A 22,498-nucleotide genomic window follows, 5' to 3' on the forward strand; every position below is an offset into this window, starting at 1 on the left:
CCCAGTGTGAATTTCCAGGTATCACCCAAAACAAATTATTCTACTTGACCAAAAAGGTATTAATTACTCCCCAACCCTCTTATTATAAATTCTTTGCTTCACAGATAACTAGATTCCCAATGACAGGTTTCAGAGGAACAGCCGTGTTAGTCTGTATTCGCAAAAAGAAAAGGAGTACTTGTGGCACCTTAGAGACTAACCAATTTATTTGAGCATGAGCTTTCGTGAGCTACAGCTCACTTCAACGTTAGCGTGAAGGGTTTATTTATAAATTTGTTCAGATATGGTTGATTACTTATAGCAGATCTCAGTCTTCATGTTACATCTCTTTTTATGGGAAAGTAAATTTTTAAAGAGGCTTGCCACAGAGCTTAAAAAAAAATGTATGTCATTACCCAAAAGCAATACAGTATAATCTTCTTAATCGGGCCATCCAATTTTGGGATGTCTCTCCGGGCACCTATGTAGTCTAGCAACAGGGAATGGCAATGAATACTGCTTAATTGGGACAGTATTAGCATGAATTAGATAACACAGAAAGCAGCAATGCATGCCTTAGCAACACGAGCTACCACAAGTACATGAAACCTGTCCTTCACTCTCCAACAGGCTTCCCATCTACCAAATCAAATTCAAGGTCTCAGTCCTTTATCTTCATGGCATTCAATGGTCTGCGCCCAGTACAAATGAAAGATCTCTGAAGCTCTGGGATGAGGACCATAGTTGACAACTTGGCTCCTTAAGTACAATGAAGCTGTCCATTGCAAGGGTAAAGCTCGTTTGTGCAAGAGTAAGAGCTTTTTCTGGGGCCACTCCAAATGCAGTGTAACAACTTTCACAGGATCTAGGGATGACTGCCAACAGCAAGGTGTACTTCTTTGACCTTGCCTACACTCCCACTCCCAGCATATAAGACATAAAATAATTAATAAAAAATAAAATAAAATAAGAACTGCACATAACTTTCTGGAGAGAACAAAATCTGTCACATGGCAAATGCTAGTCACATTGCTAAACGCACTTCCGGGTGGTGCACCAATACTATAGCGATGAGGGAGGTATAAGAGTCTGAATGGGGGCCCACAAGACTACTGCTTAATCGGGGCCCACAAGACGAATGCTATAAAGTATGTCTTTTTATGCTTTGATCTTTTAAAATGGAGGATACAAAATAATAAAGATTAAGAAATAAAAAATTAAATGCCATGAACAACATTTTACTCTTGTTTTCTAGTAGTTTTGTATATTGTGCCTTTCCAGAGTTTTCCCTAAGGGCTTGATCCCTGCAGCAGGGATTCAAGTAGTGATATCGTAATCATGTTACCGTACTGGGCAAAAGATACAAAGCAAGGAAAATAATGTTGCTGTTATATGTATGATAGAAAAAGATTTAAAACAGTATGAGAGATTTTTTCAAAGCTGTCTCAAGGATTTGTCTGTCTTCAATGAAAATGAATGGAAGATAGTGTCTAAATCACCTAAATTGCTTTGAAAATGTCAACCAATATTTTCTGATGTTTAACAAATTGATTCTAACTGCAAATGTGAACTTCACAAAAAATGAAAATGATTATTCAGATTCGACTAGTGGTGAAACTGTCAAAGATCTTCAACCAAAACAGCTGACCAGACTCTTTAGGTAAGCACATCCAACTTTCTATACTCCAAAGAACAACGATATCATGCCAATCATAATTATGGGTTATACTGTGTGAGCAGCTGAGAACCCTCTATTCCCAGTTTAGTCAAAATAAGACTCAGAAGAAGCTCTCCTCACCCTGATGGAGCAAGACTTAAGATATCAAAATTGTGAATTATGTATTTATTCTGTCATTCCCTGAACCCACATAAGAAGTTGTGACAAAGTTCCTCCTTTAACTTGGTGGGTCTTGCACTTATTGGCGAATTTGCTCGCCTCAGAGATTCATGGCAGCCCTCAGTTTGGCCACTTTCGTGGCTCAAATCTGCGGTTTTACTCAGATAACCTCATCTCTGGCTAGCATGGGGAAAAGGAAGGAGAATAATCCCTGCAGTCTCTGCTGATCCACCATGTGGGCCGGGGAACAGCCCAGAGACTTTCCCCTCTGGTGAAACCCACAGTTCAGGTCAACTCCTCCTGTGTCTGATCAGGAGTTGGGAGGTTTGTGGGGAACCTGGGCCCGCCCTCTACTCCGGGTTCCAGCCCAGGGCCCTGTAGACTGTAGCTGTCTAGAGTGCCTCCTGGAACAGCTGTACAACAGCTACAACTCCCTGGGCTACTTCCCAACACCTTCTTTATTCTCACCACAGGACCTTTCTCCTGGTGTCTGATAATGCTTGTACTCCTCAGTCCTCCAGCAGTACGCCTTCTCACTCTCAGCTCCTACTGCCTCTTGCTTCCAGCTCCTCGCATGCACGCCACAAACGGAAGTGAGGTCCTTTTTAAACTCAGGTGCCCTGATTAGCCAGCCTGTCCTAACTGATTCTAGCAGCTTTTTCTTAATTGGCTCCAGGTGTCCTACTTAGCCTACCTGCCTTAATTGGTTCCAGCAAGTTCCTGCTTGTTCTGGAACTGCCCCTGTTACCTTATCCAGGGAAAAGGGATCTACTTAATCTGGGACTAATATATCTGCCTTCTAACACACTCCTGTAGCCATCTGGCCTGACCGTGTCACAAAGTGTTAACAGACAGATGAAGTCTCGCTCCCATCAACACGTGGAAAATGTGCACACAGTCACTAGTCTTAACAAACAGTACCTGCTTAAGTTCCCTTGCACATCAATAAGAGATCAGACCCTTTTATGTTTCAAGTCCAGGAAAAATGTTATAGAATCATAGAATCATAGAATATCAGGGTTGGAAGGGACCTCAGGAGGTCATCTAGTCCAACCCCCTGCTCAAAGCAGGACCAATCCCCAATTAAATCATCTACCTTTTCGCTCATCAGTATTACACATTGATAAGTCAGTGTTATGCTGTCTACTGTGACACTGCTTCAACCCAGCACCACACAGGGCCTACATAGCCAAAAGAAGAAGCATAGACAATTGTAGGTGAGATTAGAGAACGCACAGATGAAGCTGAAGTGGAATGGGAGAGACCAAGAAAGACTGCCTCTCTCCCCACAGTTGCAATCAGCAGAGGCTCTCAAGCTGGAATTCCCTAAATTTAAAAAAGGAGCATGCTACTGGCAAGGTTTTCATAAGGGTCCCCCAAATTCAGCTCCTGGCCCTTCTCCCTTGGTCTGAAATAGCCTGAATTTTCTAGCCTTTAGAACACATTGCAAAGCCCAACTTTTTATGGGGGATTACGGGGAGAGAGTTTGCTGGCAGGACAATATTTGAGGAGGCTAGCGTGCTTTCTCATTATCTGATCTGAAGTGTAGTTACTTACTGCTCCAATGGTGGAATTTGCTAATTTCTATGTTTAGATGTGCTTTTTAAAATAACTGGTAAGGACGCATCTCAAGTTTTAAAGTCATACCAGGATGACACAAAAGTTAGGACTGTGTTCAAGGAAATACACTGAAGTCAGTCACTGAAAGGTTGGAGCATCGGATTTCAAATGTGAACAAGGTGTGAGAGAAAACACTACGATATGGCTAATGGTAGGGAGAATTTTTAAGGGTCTGAATATCTGGGGATATGGGTGATGGAAAACTCACGAGGAAGTGAATCAAAAGTGTCCACAGAAAGACCACTCACTTAACTCCATGGACAGCTCTGGTAAAGTCCCAAAGGTCACAGGATAAGCTTTTGCTTCTGCAACGTCCCATGTTCCTACTCTATGTCATTGGAAAACCTGCACTGGACTTTGTTTTGTTACATTATCTTTCTCTCAGGTATTTACATACTTTTTGGAGCATATCAATGGCAACCATCTTTTAGCCAAGGAAGTTTGGGTGCAACTACAGAACTCATCATCCTCAGTAATGGGCCAGAAAAGTTGCTTTTGAACAACGTGAGACAATCCCTTCTTTTCCCAGCTTTCTGCTGTCACAACTCAAGTTCACTGTGCTGCCTTGGAAATCATAGCCTATGCTACTCTAAGGAGTGGTAGACCATGACTGAGAAATGAACCAAGTTTTACATAAGGCACTGCTGAATGTGAGCACCAGGGCAGAGGGATAGTTTGACTTCTTTGGCTCTAATCTTACTACATAAATTGTATATTTAGACCCCGGTGCAAAAAAACCACATAAATGAGACTATGCATGTGCTTAAAGTTAAGCAAGTTCTTAAGTACTTTGCTGAATCGGGGCCTTACTGAGAAATCTGATGTGAAGAGGTAACAAATGCTCAGTCCTGACTGTGACACTTCATTAGTACTGAGTTATCCTTTCCACCATCCATAGCACTTTTAAAGGATAGGTGACTTTACTGAACTAAAGGACAAGCTTGTTAAGTAAAATGTCTTTGTTGACTTCATTTTTACAGCAGTTTAATCAAAAAACAATTATGGTATGCTAGATGATGTGAAAACACATTCAATATGCTAGGAGGCTACATTATTCACACTTTTAAGTATGATTATTCTTGAAATGATCTGAAGATGGCATAAAATTAATGCTGATTTGTTAGTCCCTAAACTCTTGCCAACGTTTAAACGATATGGAAGACTAATAAATGCAATTCTTCCATAAAGAACCTGTAAACTAAATTCCTCTGCAAATGTTTAATTTCAAGAATGGAGACACTGTTTTTTTTTGTAAACTAAACACCTGCACTCCAGTAGCAGCCCAGTTAATTCTTTTCCTTTATGGCAGGAAGGAAGTAACCTATTTTCAAGTACATGGATTTTTACTAGTATCTGAATTAGTTACAGAGTAGCCTGGACCCAAGAGGATTTTCCCTCCCATAGAAGATCATACCTGTTGAAATGTCAAAGCATAATGAAGATGTGAAAGACTTGCTTCAAAAGGATGGGGGAAGGGAAGTGGAACAGACCAATAGGGAGGGAGAAGACAAAAAAGGACCTGCACCAGGTGGGTCTGACAGGAGCTGGGCATTCTACAGAGGCAGAATTCTTGGTACGGATGGGGCAGCATGCTTCTTAGGACATGTCTACGCTTACCGGACGCTGCAGCGATCATATATCTTATATTCTCAGTTCATCACTATGGGTGCAGAATTAAGATAATTTGGGGTATCTGTGAATTTCTATACTTTCGAGTCATCTTGATCATTCTTATAAAACATTCTTCCCATTCAGTTAATGATACATATTCTCAACAATGGTTAGGCATACCTTATTCTTTTGCCTGGGAATATATATTTTAATTGAGACAATTTGGGTGTCTGGAGCTTGGTTAAAAAAGGTATTGAGTGCCCTGTAAAAAAGAAGTTAGCAGGTTTAAAACATTTTATCCTATGAAATGTAAGTCCTAAATGAATTTTCAGCTTGTCGCAATTAGAAAGGACATATTATTTTATATTAAGAAAAAGGGTTTATAATGAAATTCAAATTTAACCTGACTAAAGTAAGATCTGCTCATTGCTATAAACTCCTTTCAGAAAGTCTGGATTTCACAGACATAAGAAAAATCAAGTTGATAAAATGTTCTTATAACTTTTCAAATAGTCCTATAAGTATAATTATGCCATTTGCTACAGTAATGGGTTCTATGATTTAGAACAATTCTAAATTTTACTCATAATTTTCTAATTTCTAACATAAAGCTTCAGAAAATACATTAAATACTTCTCAGTGCTAAAAACTGCAGTAAGAAACTGTAGATTATAAAGTATTCAGTTTGTATTAAATGGCTTAATACAAGTCTCAACTACATCCATTTTCTTATATACATGCATTTTTAAATTGTTTGTTACAGTATTTTACCTAATACAGTCATCATTTAGGAGAAGTCGGACTCAGAATAGTCAAACCGTTACATCTCACCTGCAAAGTATAAAGTAAATCTTGCTCATTTTACTCATGTGAGTGTCTTTACTACCCCCAATTCTGCTCTTAGTTATAATGGCGTAACTTCATTAGTTTCAAAGGAGCTGCTCCAAATTTGCAACTATAAATGAGAATAGAATTTGGCCTGCTGATATGAAATTTTGATTACAATAGGATTACTCATATAAGTGAAGAAAACTGAAATAACAAGAGGAAATCCCTGAATCTGGGATGCATCATCAGTTCACCAGTTTACGGACGTCAAGTCACCTTACCACACAGTTACATCCTAAGACACAGTAAACAATCACATTAGGAATAGTGTTACAAATTTAGCAATCTACTTGAATTAGTACATTTTAAATGTCAATTTGATCTAGCAGATAAAATTTTATAAATGTAAAAATCAATCCCAATATTATATATTGTTACAAAAACTGCTGATGTTTTTACACTGAAACGAATCTCAAAGTGGAAAGGGGAAAAAGAAAGTGTGAATTCCTGTAATGTAGGAGGCATAGGAGGCAACTGAGGAGCAAAGCACAGAAGTGTATATGCAAAACAAGGAGTTCTGAACAACAAAGCTGAACACATCCTTGTATATAACTATTTTCTTTCCTTCCTTTTTTCAATTGTCATTCATGATTTATTTCCATGAACCTAATTCTTAATTCCCAGCATCATTTTTGCCTAGGTAGATACAAAAACAGAACTTGCACTTTCTTTTAATTCAGAAGCTCTGGTACTCAGAGCCTACAAGAGCAAGAAAGTGCAAAAGCTCAGCTCCTACTGGGCACTGGCTGAAGGTTGTTGCGTCTGCTTATAAATATCGATGGTATGCAAAGTTATTGGCATAGTTCCAGAGTACAGTGTAATTTGCAGAATTCCCAGCAGTGAACCAATGGGCCTTCCATTACAAGGGGAGCCAAATTACTCTCATAACTGTTGCGTGGACAGTGATTTACAATGTGCCGTCTTTCAATTGAAAGAGTCTGTTCTGTGAAGAAGAGGCAAGGCTGCTATGCTTTTAAGTCCCAACGTGTTGAACTTCTTGTTGAAACAATTCCAGTAGTTCTGACTGGAGCCGATTCAAACATGGATTACAATAGCTGCATCACTGCCAAGGAGGAATGGGATAGTCAGTGACAGAAGGTGGCACTTTGGATTATTGTTGCGCTTTTGAGTATCTAGGATTAACAAGTGTTCTAGCATTACCCAAAGCTGCATTTTTCTTGCCAGCAGTAGGGTATATATATCCACAGCTCAAAAGGAAATGGTGGCATTTTCCAATTCCTTGAAATGTTTTCCTCTTCCATCTAGTACCACCTCATTCTTTCCTGGATACATCTTAACCTACGTGAGAACGGCTGGCTTGTTATTTCCTTAACGTATGGTAATAACTGTAGACTGTGCTGTCTGGAATGGATGAAAAGACAAAGGAGCATGTCACTGACACACTGCTAACGTCACAACCTGTATCAGAGAATGAAAGAAACATAGGGTGGGAAGGGGCCTCAAGAAGTCATAAAGTCTAGCCCTCTCTGCAGAGACAGGACCAAGAAAACCTAGACCAGCGGTTCTCAACCCGCAGCCCAATCAACACACAGCTGCTACCCATTTGACATCCTCAGGACCATACAGGGTAGTGTATTTATAATGTGTGGATGCAGCCCATGTAACACCGAGAGAGCTGCACATGCAGCCCACAATGGTAAATAGGCTGAGAATCACTGACCTAGACCACCCCTGACAGGTGTTTGTCCAACATGTTTTTAAAAACCTTCAAAAAAAAAAAAAAAAAAAAAAGGAGATTCCACAATCTCCCTTGGAAGCCTATTCCAAAACTTAATTTCCCTTTTAGTTAGAAAGTTTTTCCTAATCTCCTTTGCTGCAGATTAAGCCTATTACTTCCTGTCCTACCTTCAGTGGCCATGGGGGAACAATTAATCACAGTCCTCTTAACGTATATGAAGACAGTTAACAGATCCCCCCTCAATTTTCATTTCTCGAGACTAAACAAGCCTAGGTTTGGCGGCTCTTTTTTTTTTTTTAGACCTTTCCTCACTGGTCAGGTTTTCTAAACCCTTTATTATTTTTGCTACTCTCCTCTGGACTCTCCAATTTGTCCACATCTTTCCTAAATTGTGGCACCCGGAACTGGACACAGCAATCCAGCTGAGGCCTCATTAGTGCTGAGTAAAATGGGATTATTACCTCCTGGGTCTTACATACAACACTTCTGTTATTACACCCCAAAATGATATTAACCTTTTTTGCAACTGCATCACATTGTTGACTCATTCAATTTGTGATTCACTATAACCTCCAGATCCTTTTCAGCAGTACTACCACCAAGCAAATTATTCCCCATTTTGTAGTCATGCATTTGATTTTTTGCTTCCTAACTAAAGTACTCTGCACTTTCCTTGATTGAACTTGATCTTGCTGAATTCAAACTAATAGTCCAATTTGTCAAGGTAATTTTGAATTCAAATATTACCCTGCCAAAAAAATAAAAATAAAAAAAATTCTTGGTGTCATCCACAAATTTTATAAGCACACTCTCCATTCCATTATCCAGGTCTTTAATGAAAATATGGACCAGGACTGACCCCTGTGGGACCCCACTAGATCCGACCTCCAAGTTTGACAGTGATCTATTGTTAAATACTGACTGAGTGTGGTCTTTCAACCAGTTGTGCACCCATTTTATAGTAATTTCATCTAGATCCATTTCCCTAGTTTCCTTAGGAGAATGTCATGTGGAACTGCATAAAAAGTCATACTAAAATCAAGATATATCATGTCTACTGCTTACTCCCATCCATTAGGCCAGTTACCTTGTCAAAGAAGGAAATTAGGTCGGTTTGACATGATTTGTTCTTGACAAAGCCATGCTGGCTATTCCTTATAACCCTATTATCCTCAAGGTGTTTACAAATTGATTGTTTAATACATTGTTCTAGTATCTTTCCAGGTACCAAAGTTAGACTGACAGGTCTATAATTCGTTGGGTCCTCTTTGTTCCCCTTTTTAAAGACAGGTACTACGTTTGCCCTTCTTCAGCCCTCTGGGACTTCACCCATCCTACGGGAGTTGTCAAAGATCAATGCTAACAGTTCTGAGATTGCTTCAGCTAGTTCTTTAAGTACCCTATCATGAATTTCATCAGGCCCTGCTGAATTGACTATATCTAACTTATCTAAATATTCTTTAACCTGTTCTTTCCCAATTCATTCTCCCTTGTTAATATTAATTATGTTGAATAACTGGTCACCATTAAACTTTTTAGTGAAGATGGAAGAAAAATAGGCATTAAACAGCTCAGCTTTCTTGATGTCATCAATTATTAGCTCTCCTTTGCCACTAAGCAGAAGATCTACACTTTCCTTCACCTTTCTCTTTATTTCTATAATGTATTTAAAGAACCTCTTTTTATTTCCTTTTATGTTTCTGGCTAGGTATAACTCATTTTGTGTCTTAGCCTTCCTGATTCTGTCCCTACGGAGTTGTGCTACTCTTTTGTACTCCTCTTTAGCAATTTATCCATGTTTCCACTTTTTGTAGCATTGCTGTACGATTTTCAGGTCATTAAAGAGCTCCTGATAGAGCCTTATTGGCTTCTTTATATTCCTATCTTTCCTTTGCATCAAGATAATTTGCACTTGTGCATTTAATATTGTCTCCCTGAGAAACTGCCAGCTGTCCTGAACTCCAATTTCCCTTAAATTTTCTTCCCACCAAACCTTGCCTACTATTTCTCTCAGTTTCTTAATGTCTGCTTTTTTGACGTCCATTGTCTTTGTTCTGGTGCTCTCACTTTTTCCGTCCTTCAAAATCATCATTTTATGATCATTTTCACTCAAATTGCCTTCTATTTTCAGATTCACTACCAATTCCTCCCTGTTCATCAGAATCAAGTCTAAAACGGATGTCCCCCAGGTTACTTCCTCCACTTCTGAAACAAATAGTTGTCCCCAATACATTCCAAGAACTTATTGGAAATTTTTTGTTTTGCTGTATGACTTTTCCAAAAGATGTCTAAGTAGTTAAAATCCTGCATTTCTCCCAGATCTTATGTTTTGGATATTTCTGTTTTGTGTTCTGATCTGCCTGCTCTTCCTGATTTGGGGGTCTGTAGTAGACCTCATCATGATATCACCACTATTTTTTACCTCTTTTATCTTTACCCAGAGACTCTAAACTGGTCTGCCTCCCACCTCCTGCTGAACCTCGGAACAAGTGTATAGTCAGGCCTCGATTTACACGGTATTTTTTGCACGGTTTCAGTTATGCACAGTCATTAAATTGTGACCTTCTATTTTTGTACATAGTATGGATTCACTTTTACACAGTGCAGCACGGTCGCCAAGATGCGCAGATCAGTGGCATAGCCAGGATGGGACACTTGGGTGGGCCCCGACTTCAGGGGGGTGGGCAATGATGCAGGTGGGTGGGTAACGATGGAGCTGGGGGAGGGGAGGCAGGAAGGATGGGGCAGGAGCAATCGGGGCCACCTCCAGCTGGCCTTGCGGGGGACAATGGACAAATCCCCCCAGCCCCAGGCGTGCACCCATGGAGCAATGTCGGGGTGTGGGGGCTTGTCCCGCTCCACCCAGCGCTCCAGCTGGAGAGCGGGGTCAGGAGCTTACCCCACTCCACCTGCCCTGCATTCCAGCCGAGGAGTGGGGTCAGGAGCTTGCCGCGCTCCGCCAGCATGGTGTTCCAGCTGGGGAGCAGGGTCAGAGCGCAGGGGCTTGCCCACTCCCTGGCCGAAATGCCAGTTGGGCGGAGCAGAGTAAGCCCCAGTACTCCAACCCTGTTCTCAGACTGGAGAGCTGGGCGGACGGAGCAGGGCAAACCCCTGTGCCCTGACCCTGCTCCCCAGATGTGCGCCTGGGACCAGGGAGCCCCTGGCCAGATTGTCCATCACCTCCTGCAAGGCCGGGCTGGAGGGGATGAGGGGAGGCAGCCCCAATTCTGATGAGGTTCAATAAGGATAAGTGCAGGGTCCTGCACTTAGGACGGAAGAACCCAATGCACAGCTACAGACTAGGGACCGAATGGCTAGGCAGCAGTTCTGCAGAAAAGGACCTAGGGGTGACAGTGGACGAGAAGCTGGATATGAGTCAGCAGTGTGCCCTTGTTGCCAAGAAGGCCAATGGCATTTTGGGATGTATAAGCAGGGGCACAGCGAGCAGATCGAGGGACGTGATCGTTCCCCTCTATTCGACATTGGTGAGGCCTCATCTGGAGTACTGTGTCCAGTTTTGGGCCCCACACTTCAAGAAGGATGTGGATAAATTGGAGAGAGTCCAGCGAAGGGCAACAAAAATGATTAGGGGACTGGAACACATGAGTTATGAGGAGAGGCTGAGGGAGCTGGGATTGTTTAGCCTGCAGAAGAGAAGAATGAGGGGGGATTTGATAGCTGCTTTCAACTACCTGAAAGGGGGTTCCAAAGAGGATGGCTCTAGACTGTTCTCAATGGTAGCAGATGACAGAACGAGGAGTAATGGTCTCAAGTTGCAGTGGGGGAGGTTTAGATTGGATATTAGGAAAAACTTTTTCACTAAGAGGGTGGTGAAACACTGGAATGCGTTACCTAGGGAGGTGGTAGAATCTCCTTCCTTAGAGGTTTTTAAGGTCAGGCTTGACAAAGCCCTGGCTGGGATGATTTAACTGGGAATTGGTCCTGCTTTGAGCAGGGGGTTGGACTAGATGACCTTCTGGGGTCCCTTCCAACCCTGATATTCTATGATTCTATGATTCTATGAATTCCTCCTGCCTCCATGCTCCCTGGCCTCCCCAGACACCCCCAAATGAACCCTTGAAGTTCTGATTTCAACCGCAACAGCATTATCATGTCAAGTTCATCTTCAACATTGGTAAAGGTTAATAGCAAGTTTAAAATTTCATTGAATTTTTTTTAATGAAATCTGTATTGGGTAAATTAGGGAGCTCATTTTGTGAGCTTGGAACCCAAAGCCTTATTTCCCATAGACCCTAGGCATCTTTTTATGCGATTTCTATTTTCACAAACCCTCCTTGGTTTTTCCTAGCCTGTCCTTCCTGAACAAGCTATACCCCTCTATACCAATATTCCAGTCATGAGACTTATCCCACCAAGTCTCTGTGATGTCAATTAAATCAAAATTTAGCTTATGTACTAATACTTCCAGTTCTTCCTGTTAGTCCCTATATTCCTTGCATTTATGTCTAGACAACTAAAACGGTGAGCAGATTTCCCCCACTGATTTCCTTCTTGTTGCTCCTATGACTCTGTTGTACTTTTCCATGCCCCCCTTCCAATGTCTAGCCCTCTGTTAAGGTCACCCCTTTTTTTTCTTTGCTTACTTGGGGGCTTTTGTCACCTGCCCCCTTTGAACCTAGTTTAAAGCCCGCCTCCCTAGTTGGCGAGTTGGTGTGTGAAGATGCTCTTCCCCTTCTCGGTCAGCTGGAAGCCATCTTGGCCCAGCAGATCTTCTGATCTCTAGGATGTGCCTGTCCCTTCCCATGTCCTTACCCTGAACCAGGAAGATGCTAGTCTCAGCTCAGCTTGCACTGACATCTTTCAATATTTCTAACACTGCAACTCCATCTGCTAGACGGGGATATTTTTTAATTCTTCTAGTCCTTATGATTGTGGAGAAGATTTTCCAAAATGTAAATTAATGTAGTGATTTCTTCCTGAGTCTGCATACAGCCATCTCTAGTGCCTCTGCTGTTGATCCGAGCTTTCCCAAGCAGCACTAGAATCAATATATTTTTACACTGCTGCTGCTTGGAAATTCTAAAAGTAGCAGTGGAGAAGCAATTATATTGCAGCCAACATTTTAAACAAGAGGTTCTCAAAATTACTCCCCTTTACTCAGTGAAACTCATTGTCTTATAGAAGCATGTGCTCAGAGACAGGAGGAGGGAAAGACTGGGGAACCTCCTCTTTACTTCTTCCATTGTATGATCTCCAAGAGTAAGTCATCACCAGTCAGTATGATACAGCAATGCATAAAAAGCAGGGCTGAGCTTCGTTATACAGAAAGGACTCCAACCCTCCCACCATGGAGTGGTGGAATTTTTGCAAGGAGTTGCCATATGTTTCTCCCAGCACACAGCTGCAACAGAAGTAAGTGCAGGAGCAATTGCCCAGGGGAGCAGCACCCAACGAATGGACCCAAAGTGTGGGAGAGTAGACTATGCTGTTATCAGTAAAACTGCAGTCTCTCTAGCCATCCCCTGGGAGCAGTATTTGAGTACCTCACAAATGATGGCATAGCCTAAAAAGACAAGATGTCCAAAAGAATGAAAAAAATGTACCCCGAAACAAGTAGAAATGAAGAAACAACTGATGACATTATAAATCACATAGGAGTACCAGGAGTGATGTGAGGACCAGCACTATGGAAAGAGGAAAGGATTTTAGAGGATGGAGAGGAGAGGTTAACTCTGCAGTTTTTCCTTTTCTAGTTTGATTGACAAAGTCACTAAAGATGATCTCAGAGCCTTTTGTAAAACCTGTATTAACACTGCAAGGTTCACTCTGTGGAAAGTATGCATGTGCTGCTTAATGGTTAGCTGCGTAAGCCAGACCAGTCCAGTGGTGCACTTCTTCAGAAAACCTTCAAAATCATTATAATGGGCTGTCATGTCTACTCAAGTTAAGGTTTATGGGTTTATCAACTGGAACATTAAGCAGCGTATCCTTTTCCACACCCCACTGTTAGGTGGTGCACAGCCAACCTGGATGCACATCCCATTGTGTGGAGCAATCCATATTGATGAATACCATCCCTTTCAGCAGATGCTCATTATATTTCCCTTCAGAGCCACATACATGGAAACCTCAATGAATGGGATCTTTCACAGTGAAGATACCATGTATTACTGTATTTTACACTGTCAAGGTCCCCAATAAGGTTTCTGACATTGACTTTAGAAAATTTGCCTTTTCTTGAGTGGCTTATACCCTTAAGGCTTTCCAGCAATGATGCAGTTTTACGGATTTTTCTCCTGCTAAAAGGAGTTTGAAGTTTGAGAAAAGGTTTACTGTGGAATGTCCTATCCAACGAAATCTGAACATACTTGCAGAGGTGATGAACTCAGTTTCAAGAGATTGCAATATCAATTTCCTTGATGCTTCAGCAGTCCTGCTGGATGATTACAGACTGGAATTCATCCATTAGCGTTGAAAAGTTAGCAAGAGAGACAGATCATGCAATCTTTGGTACTAAGGAACAGGAATAAGAGGTTAGAGGCAAAGCTTATTCTGAAACAGCAGATAGTGGGGGTGAAAATGGTAGATATGTACACAAAAATAAATATATAAAAAGAACTGATACGGTATAGGCATTTATTAACATCTGTCTGCTACAGAGGATAATGTTAGGCATTATAATTCATTGAGAGAGGAGGAAATGTGAGGGTGAGGTTGTGGGGGGCGGAGGGGAAGGTTAGAAAAAAAATTACATAAATAGTATTTTCCAATAAAGAGATGTCAAAAATCAATGACAGAATAAATCTACTGATTTAAAAGTGTGTTTGGAACTTTTCATCCAACTGCACATTGGATTTTTATGAAGTCCCTTTTTCTTAAAAAGCTAGGATTTTACTTGATTTAATTTCACCACTTTATTTTTAGATCAAATTTGTTATGTCCAGGCCCTGCCTGGAAAGGGCTTCATTTCCTGACCTACATTGGCGGTTCAAAGGTGTAGCTAAGAGGATAGTGTCCCAGCAACTACATTCCTCTTTAATTCTCCATTCCCTACAGATCCAGCAAAAGAAAGCTGAGGCAGCACCCCCAGCTAAAGGAGGCCCCAGGAGAGAGGTGTGTGAAAGGAGCACCTGAGGTCATAAGCCAAGAACAGGAAGTAATGCAAAACAAAGGGGACCCTGGAGGTTGTGTGGATGAAGAGAAAGAAGTAATTACACAGGAAAATACAGTCTTCTGCTAGGGCTTGAGGCAGGCTCCTTCCTACCGATTCCTGCTACTGGTGTCTCAAGCAGTATCCAGCTCCTTCTTTTGACATGGGTAGTAGTATTTTCCATCACCAATTCCTCTAACCCAGTGAAATGGCCTTAAAATTCAGGATGTGCTGTCAGTGTAATTCTTTTACAGTAGTTGTTAGTACTTACTTAGGCAAAGTATACTTAGTGGGAAAAATATCGTTTTTCCTTGACTTCTGCTACCCTCCATCAAGTCCCATTCAACTCCTAAAACACACTGCTTTGTCTGAGGAGAAACTGCGCTTTGCATGGCTACACAGAAAATTTTGTGTGTTTAATAAGGGCTTAGATAAATAATCTTAAATCCAAGTGGGTCTCATTAAAGCAATGTCATAAAATTTTTACACTTGTATATGAATTGGGGGGGGGGGGGAAGGATGTCTACCTAGCAGTTTGAACTCATGCTGCCTAAGGGAAGTGATACTTGAAATTCATGCGTCTAACTATTTGAAATGGATTTATAGTAGCCAATTATGATAAATCATTGCAGAAGCTGACTAGTAATAGATTATTTTCAGACAAGGTAGTCCATTTTTAATACACAAAATACAAAACCAAAGTTTAAATAATACTAAAGCTGATCATCTGTTGCTTATGCAAATTGTAAGCACATAGTTCACCCCTTTGGGGCAGTTAAATGCTAAAAGTTTTACTGTCCAGTGGATTTGTGTGTATGTTCCTCCCACCCTGTAACATTCTACATCTGTTTAGTTTGGTTCTTATCTGTACCTCAACCCCTCTATAACACCTAAGCTTCCTGATGGAGCCCTGAAGATCCTTTTACTTCTGCCTTCAGGCCCCCCGCCCCATTTTACATCCTGTGTCATCTTTACCCTCCTCCTAGCAGAAGATTTGAACAAACTCCTCATGGATTGGGATCAATCCCACATTGCAGGCAACGGACTACTTTATGCTGTAAAAACAAACACACACACACACACACACACACATATAAAGTATATTTTAGTAAACACCCTAAACTAGTATCACACTATTACACACACAGCTGTGATAGAGCTCCCTCTGGATTGACGCTCACCAGGATCTTCTATTTGGAGCCCACCTCACTGGGCCCCTTGTGCTTTAAGCCTCCTGAGTCTGAACAGATCCCAGGTATGGCCCTGAATTGGGTCTCTAAACATACTCTCAAAGGGCAGATCCTCGGTCTTGCAACCACACAATCCAATTCCCTTGCCCCGGGACCACTGCTGACCCCTCAGGCTCTCCCATAACTTAAACATACCCTCTCCCAGACCTCCAGCCATGTGGGCTTTCTGGGTTTACCGTTTTCCTCATCAGGGGCACATGATAGTGAAGTAAAACACACAGACAAAAGGACCTTCCACAGGATTCTAAAACAAATTACTCTTTACTTAGATAGAATGAGAAATGCACAGATGTAGACAAAAACACCTGTATGCATTTCCCTGCCTCGGGTACCTCACCACTCTGGAGAATTCTTTGGGCTTGGGAATAGTCTTCTGAGGAGTCCAGGTTCCCCTTTCTGCACATGGCTTCTCCCCTGAATCATGGAGTCTCTCTCTCTCCCCCCAGGTCAGCTAGCTTCCATCTTCCTCGGCTGGTTGCAGAATTAAACAGCACCCCACTGCTACAAAAGCATGCCTCTTTCCTGACCAACCTTCCTGTGTGTCTGAGAGTCCTTTGCATTTATAGGTCTCATCAACTAAACCTGGTTTCTTTGTTCTGCTGCTGGGGATTTTCCACTCTGCACTTCTCCCTCCCTACAAAGAAGATGGAGGAACTAGTCTCCTAGCTTCAGCCAATCCATTGCCTCAAGATGTTTCCACCTGAAGAGGCAACCATTAAGGTTTAACATCCCACCTCTAGCCCTGGTCTGCAAACCTGAAAGCAAGTGGTGGAATCCACATACATGGAGGCATTCCATAATGCAGCAATTTCCTATCAACCACCAGAATTCATTAGATATACACAACTCCCCCAAATCATCACACACACTATTTTCATAAGTGTACTTAAGAGAGAGAGTCTATAACGGTCATTTGGCCATCTTTACGGATACCACTGAAAGATATTGCTCAATGCATAAAAGAGGAAAGAAATAGTCCTTGTGAAGCTTGTTGAAATCAGAAATGCAAAGTGCATGCACTCGATTTTTTAAATCTTCATATCCATATCTCAAGGTTTTGATTACAGCCCCCCCCCCAAAAAAAAAGTACTAAAAAGACACAGAAGTGTCCTCTTTACTTCTGTAAAATGAAGCTATTCTTAAATTATAAAATCTGTGACATTCCCCTCTGGTGTTATCCGGACTGGTGATCTGCTAGGTCACTCCAATCCTTGACTCTTGGAGCCAGCCTTACCCTGCTTTGCTGTGAGAACCCCCATTCCTGGGTTGTTCACGCACAACCTCTGGCATGTAAGCTGCTCCTTGGATTGTGCAACTGAATGACACTAGCCAATACCTCCGGTCCCAGACACAACCCTAGGAACCTCCATCTTGTAGTGTCTAGTTATGCCCGTTGGATGCTGCAAGCTTATATGAGTTCATCAATTTAACGAAGAAATTGATATGTACCAGGCTTGTTATCCCAAGAGGAGCCTCTGACATGCTTCAAACCAAATGCACTGCTTCAGGTAGAATAAAACAAATACATTTATTAACTATAAAGATAGATTTTAAGTGATTATAAGTCAAAGCATAAAAAGTCAGATTTGGTCAAATGAATCAGGTGAGCATTACCTCATTGCAGTTCCAAACTGACCAAATAAAGGGGGGGTGACTCACTTGAGAGTCTAACAGATTCTTTTGTTGCTGCCTAGGCCAGCATCTTTTGTTCCTATGAGGCTGGGCTGGGTTTGTCCCATACCTGCCCTGATGAGGTGTGAACTACCCCTCTGCTCTTGGAGAGTTTTTGCCAGGGCTTATTTTAAGCCACAAGGACATGTTTTCAGCTTCATAACTACATACATGAAATTATAACCGATAACATCACTATAGCAACCATGCTCAGTGCATCATGAGCCTTCCGAAGACTCCCAACATGACAACCTTTGCATTGGATACCACACAATCATTTTATAAAAGTGAACATGGGGGTGTAGGGTGTTCCCCCGATGCACAGACTGTCACAGTATCTTAACATGGAAATTTCAGTTTTCTTTTAAGTACTGGTATAAATTCAATAAGACAAAATAAATTTCTGTTTAAAACAAACAAAATGAAACAAAAGACAAGGTGCAGACTCAGGACACATCCCTGCATACTAATTTTTGACCGGCCTACTACTCTATGCAGGAGCCTTAATTCATACTGTCTCAGGTGAAAGGCTAGGAATTAGAAACTCATGATTTCTTGGCTCTCAGCCAAAGTTGAATTCTGTAGCTTCCTGAAACCTGCCCTGCTCCCCCAACTTCTTTCCCTGCAGCCCCTGAGTTTTCCCTGAACACCTCTCATCAATCCGCCTTCTGAAGGAAATCTGATTAGATGAGAGTGCAGTGATCCACCACTATACAGGATTCTCCACTCCTCTCCCTGTTGGTTATTGTACTGAAACTATTTGACTGAAATAGCCTCTCAAGTAGCAGCTCCACATCAACTTTATAGCCTGGGAGGATTGATTCCTTCTTTCCTCCCTCTAGGATTCTCCCCCAAACCCAGACATCCACCATTACTGTGCCAAGTGCCTAAGGTGGGTACTGGGTCTCTGGATTTTGGCCTAAACTATAAATGAAACTTGAGTAAATCACTTGTTCTCAGACAGAATAGCCCTTTTGAATAGAAAATGCCAGCAAAATCCCAAGCCCTGATTTTCTTCTCTAAGACGTTCTTCAGATGTTTAGTTCCAAGGCCTACTTTGTATCCTAGATTAATGTGACTTTCCAAATAAACAAACATCATCATACAACAGCAGCATTCCCGCACAAAATGTAGTGAACGAATGGAATCATTCCCTAAACAACTTCTGAAATTAGCTGTGATCAGACTGAAGTCGTACAGCATCTGCCATTCTCCCAATTCCCCACTTTGCCTTATTGATACAGAAATTAAAAGCAAACAAATTATTTTGCCAATACAAGTAGCATTAGTTTATGCAGCCTCTGGGAGTTGAATACAATAGAAATAACAAATATTGATTAATTTAGAACTGGGCAGTATTTTGGGGTTCTGTAAATCAAGAGTTGAGCTTTGAATAGTTCAGTCAGCAATCTGCCTAACAGATTTATAGAACATGTAATATAATTAAAGGCAAGTTTTATTTTATTCTCTACACTCGTTAAATGATTCAGCTATCAAACTCTGTTATCTAGATATTGCTATTTGGATGATATTATTGGAGTTATGTATTTACAGTTGCCATATGTGAAACAAAGCCCATATATCTAGCTGCAAACACCCACAAACTGTAAGCTTATGAGTATACTACAAGCTACTATCTCTTGGCTCACAACTATATAAATTACAATTATAAAAGTACCCTTGACGTAATAACATCATTGTCACATTTAAATCACTTGGGCCCTCAAAAAGCAGTTTTGTTAATAATGTGGAATAAATATCTATATACAGATGTCACATGGGCAGATTGCTGGAAGACCAGCAAACAAAAATTTCTCCAAAATAGTCACTAAGGAAACTGACTAGCATAGCCAGTATCAATTTAGGGTTTAGGATCCAAAGTCCATTTTTCACTCTAAGTTTTTAGTATGATTGTAGACTTAACTACTGATGTTGCAGGTGCTTTAGACAACAGATTTTAAATTAACATCCTAGCAGTGACCAATGGTTATGTAGTTTTTTCTTCACTATATTTTCCATCCTACTTTACACTTCTCCTATCCCAAATTCTGACACTAATGATAAAAAAAGCCATAGTACTAAACTTAGTGACATGAGAGGCGATCAAACTGTGCTTACTTAAATTAAGATGTTTCATTTAGAATATAATAATCTCTAAACTATATGTATTAGTAAGGAAGAACGATAAGGGATATTATAAAGAAGAATGAATTGCATTTTTGTTCTGCCATATATAGTGAGATAAAATCTTGCTTTGATAGGAAATCTTGATAGCATATCTTTTTTCTAGTAAGATTAGCATACAATAAATGATTCACCAAGGTAGCAGTCACAACATTATTTTTAGAATAATAATTAAAATGTATATTGTCTTTTATATTTTCAAAGCCCAGGCCAAACAGTTAGTCACAGTATCTAGTGAGATGAGTAATAATGTACTGTATGAACACCCCCTAATATACAGATTTGGATATAGGCATACAGAAGGTAAAATTTTCAACACCACCTAAGTGACTTAGGAATCTAAGTCCTGTTTTCAAAAGTGACCTAGAAACTTAGGAGTCTAAGTCCCATTGACTTTCAATGAGTTTAAATGCTTAGGTCACTTTTGAAAACAGGCTTCGCTGCCTTTGACAATCTTACTCTAAGTGACTATCCTAATGCCACACAGCAAAACAGTACCAAAGCTGGCATTACAATATGAGTTCCTAGCTCCTAGCCTAGCAATCAACCAGACCACGCCCCCTCTCCAAGGGCTGGTCGACACTAATGCTGTAAGTCAACCTAAGGTACGCTACTTCAGTTATGTAACTGAAGTCGACGTAACTTAGGTCGAGTTACAGCGTTGTCTGCACCATGCTATGTGGACAGGAGATACTCTCCTGCCAACTTATTTTCCGCCTCTTGGGGAGGTGACGTACAAATGTTGATAGGAGAGAGCTCAGCCATCAATTTAGCTGGTCTTCACCAGACCTGCTAAATCGACACCACTGCATCAATCACAGCAGTGCCAATTTAGCCGGAAGTATAAACAAGCCCAGACCTGACACAGTGGACATGGAAATGCCACTCTCTACAAATGGTCCTCAAGATTTTGTCCCAACAATCTTCTTCCCTTTAATTTGTGATACTAACATTACTGAACCTAGTTAAAATTTGACAGAAAGAAATCAAAGCAACAAAATCATAATACATAAGCTTTTCTACAGCACTTTTCATCTGCAGATCTCATAGCACTTTACAAGGAAGTCAGTAAAAAGATAATTATCCTGATTTCAGGGGTGGAAATACATACTGTAACTAATGCATGGTTCCAAAAATAAAAAAGAATGAAGATCCTTGCTCAATAAGTCAGTCATTTGTCAGTTTACCTCATTTTCTGCAAGTAGAGCTACTGAAGGAATGCAGACAGACATTCTACTCCTGGTGCTCAAAAGGAAAAACTTGTGCAATATTATAGAATTTAAATAACAGGACTCAGACTGAATTAGAACTCACTTTAGAACCTTCAAAGAGGTGAATTACTGTACAGTGATTTCTGAAAGCTATTAGAATAAATAAGAAAACTGTTTCACAAATAACTATACCCCAGTTGATGAAGACTAATTGGAAGTAAAGTGAGAAAACGGAGCAAATTTCTGTTTTCTCATTATCAAGATATCCAGATGGAAGTAGCCTTCTCAGAATAAATAAAAGAAAGAAATCAACATCCTGTAACCCAGCAGTCACAATACAAATTTGAAATTACAGCACATGCATCTTGATGTAATAACAACATTGTAGTGATACTACTGGAATTCAGGAGTTCCTGGCTTTCAGCCACAAACTCAGGCCATGTCTACACTACGAAAGTACTCCAATTTTACGGAAGTCGATTTTTGGGAACAGATTGAATGCATGCATGAATGCATGCGTCCACACGAACCACATTAATTCGGCAGTGAGAGTCCACAGTACCGTGGCAAGCATCGACATTCTGAGCGGTGCACTGTGGGTAGCTATCCCACAGTTCCCACAGTCCCTGCTGTCCACTAGAATTCTGGGCTGAGCTCCCAATGCCTGATGGGGCCAAAAATTTGTCATGGATGGTTATGGGTAAATGTCGTCAGTCAACCCTTGCAACAGACGAAAGCAACAGACGACAATCATTTTGCGCCCTTTTCCCTGGATTGCCTGAGCAGACGCCATAGCACAGCAAACATGGAGCCCGTTCAGCTCACCCCAGCAGTTATGACCATTGTAAACACCTCGCGCATTATCGTGCAGCTTATGCAGAACCAGCACCTGAAAAACCAGGCGAGGAGGCGACGGCAGCGTGGTGATGAGGAAATGAACACAGATTTCTCTGAAAGCGCAGTCCCCAGCAATTTGGAGATCATGGTGTTACTGGGGCAGGCTCATGCCGTGGAAAGCTGATTCTGGGCTCGGGAAACAAGCACAGACTGGTGGGACCGCATAGTGTTGCGGGTTTGGGATGATTCCCAGTGGCTGCGAAACTTTTGCATGCGTAAGGGCACTTTCATGGAACTTTGTGACTTGCTTTCCCCTGCCCTGAAGCACAAGAATACCGAGAGCAGCCCGCACAGTTCACAAGCGAGTGGCAATAGCCCTGTGGAAGCGTGCAACGCCAGACAGCTACCAGTCAGTCGGGAATCAATTTGGAATGGGCAAATCTACTGTGGGAGTTGCTGTGATGCAAGTAGCCAACGCAATCACTGAGCTGCTGCTATCAAAGGTAGTGACTCTGGGAAATGTGTAGGTCATACTAGACGGCTCTGCTGCAATGGGATTCCCTAACTGTGGTGGGGCTATAGACGGAACGCATATCCCTA

The 22,498-nt window shown here is 41.3% G+C and overlaps 1 protein-coding gene across 5 annotated transcripts in view; it reads right to left on the minus strand.

The window, feature by feature from the left end:
* Positions 1-22,498, minus strand: part of UBE3D (ubiquitin protein ligase E3D) — a 112,139-nt gene that overhangs the window by 45,864 nt on the left and 43,777 nt on the right. Inside the window, exon 9 of one of the 5 annotated variants that reach the window (XM_073336550.1) lies at positions 5,228-5,309. The exons of the other annotated variants lie outside the window; for them this stretch is intronic. Within the exon in view, the coding sequence (XP_073192651.1) occupies positions 5,228-5,309 (82 nt within the window). The remainder of the gene's footprint in view (positions 1-5,227; positions 5,310-22,498) is intronic. 5 annotated transcript variants of the gene reach the window in all.

The sequence above is a fragment of the Lepidochelys kempii genome, chromosome 3 (genome assembly GCF_965140265.1).
Source record: "Lepidochelys kempii isolate rLepKem1 chromosome 3, rLepKem1.hap2, whole genome shotgun sequence".
In the NCBI taxonomy this organism is placed as follows: Eukaryota; Metazoa; Chordata; order Testudines; family Cheloniidae; genus Lepidochelys; species Lepidochelys kempii.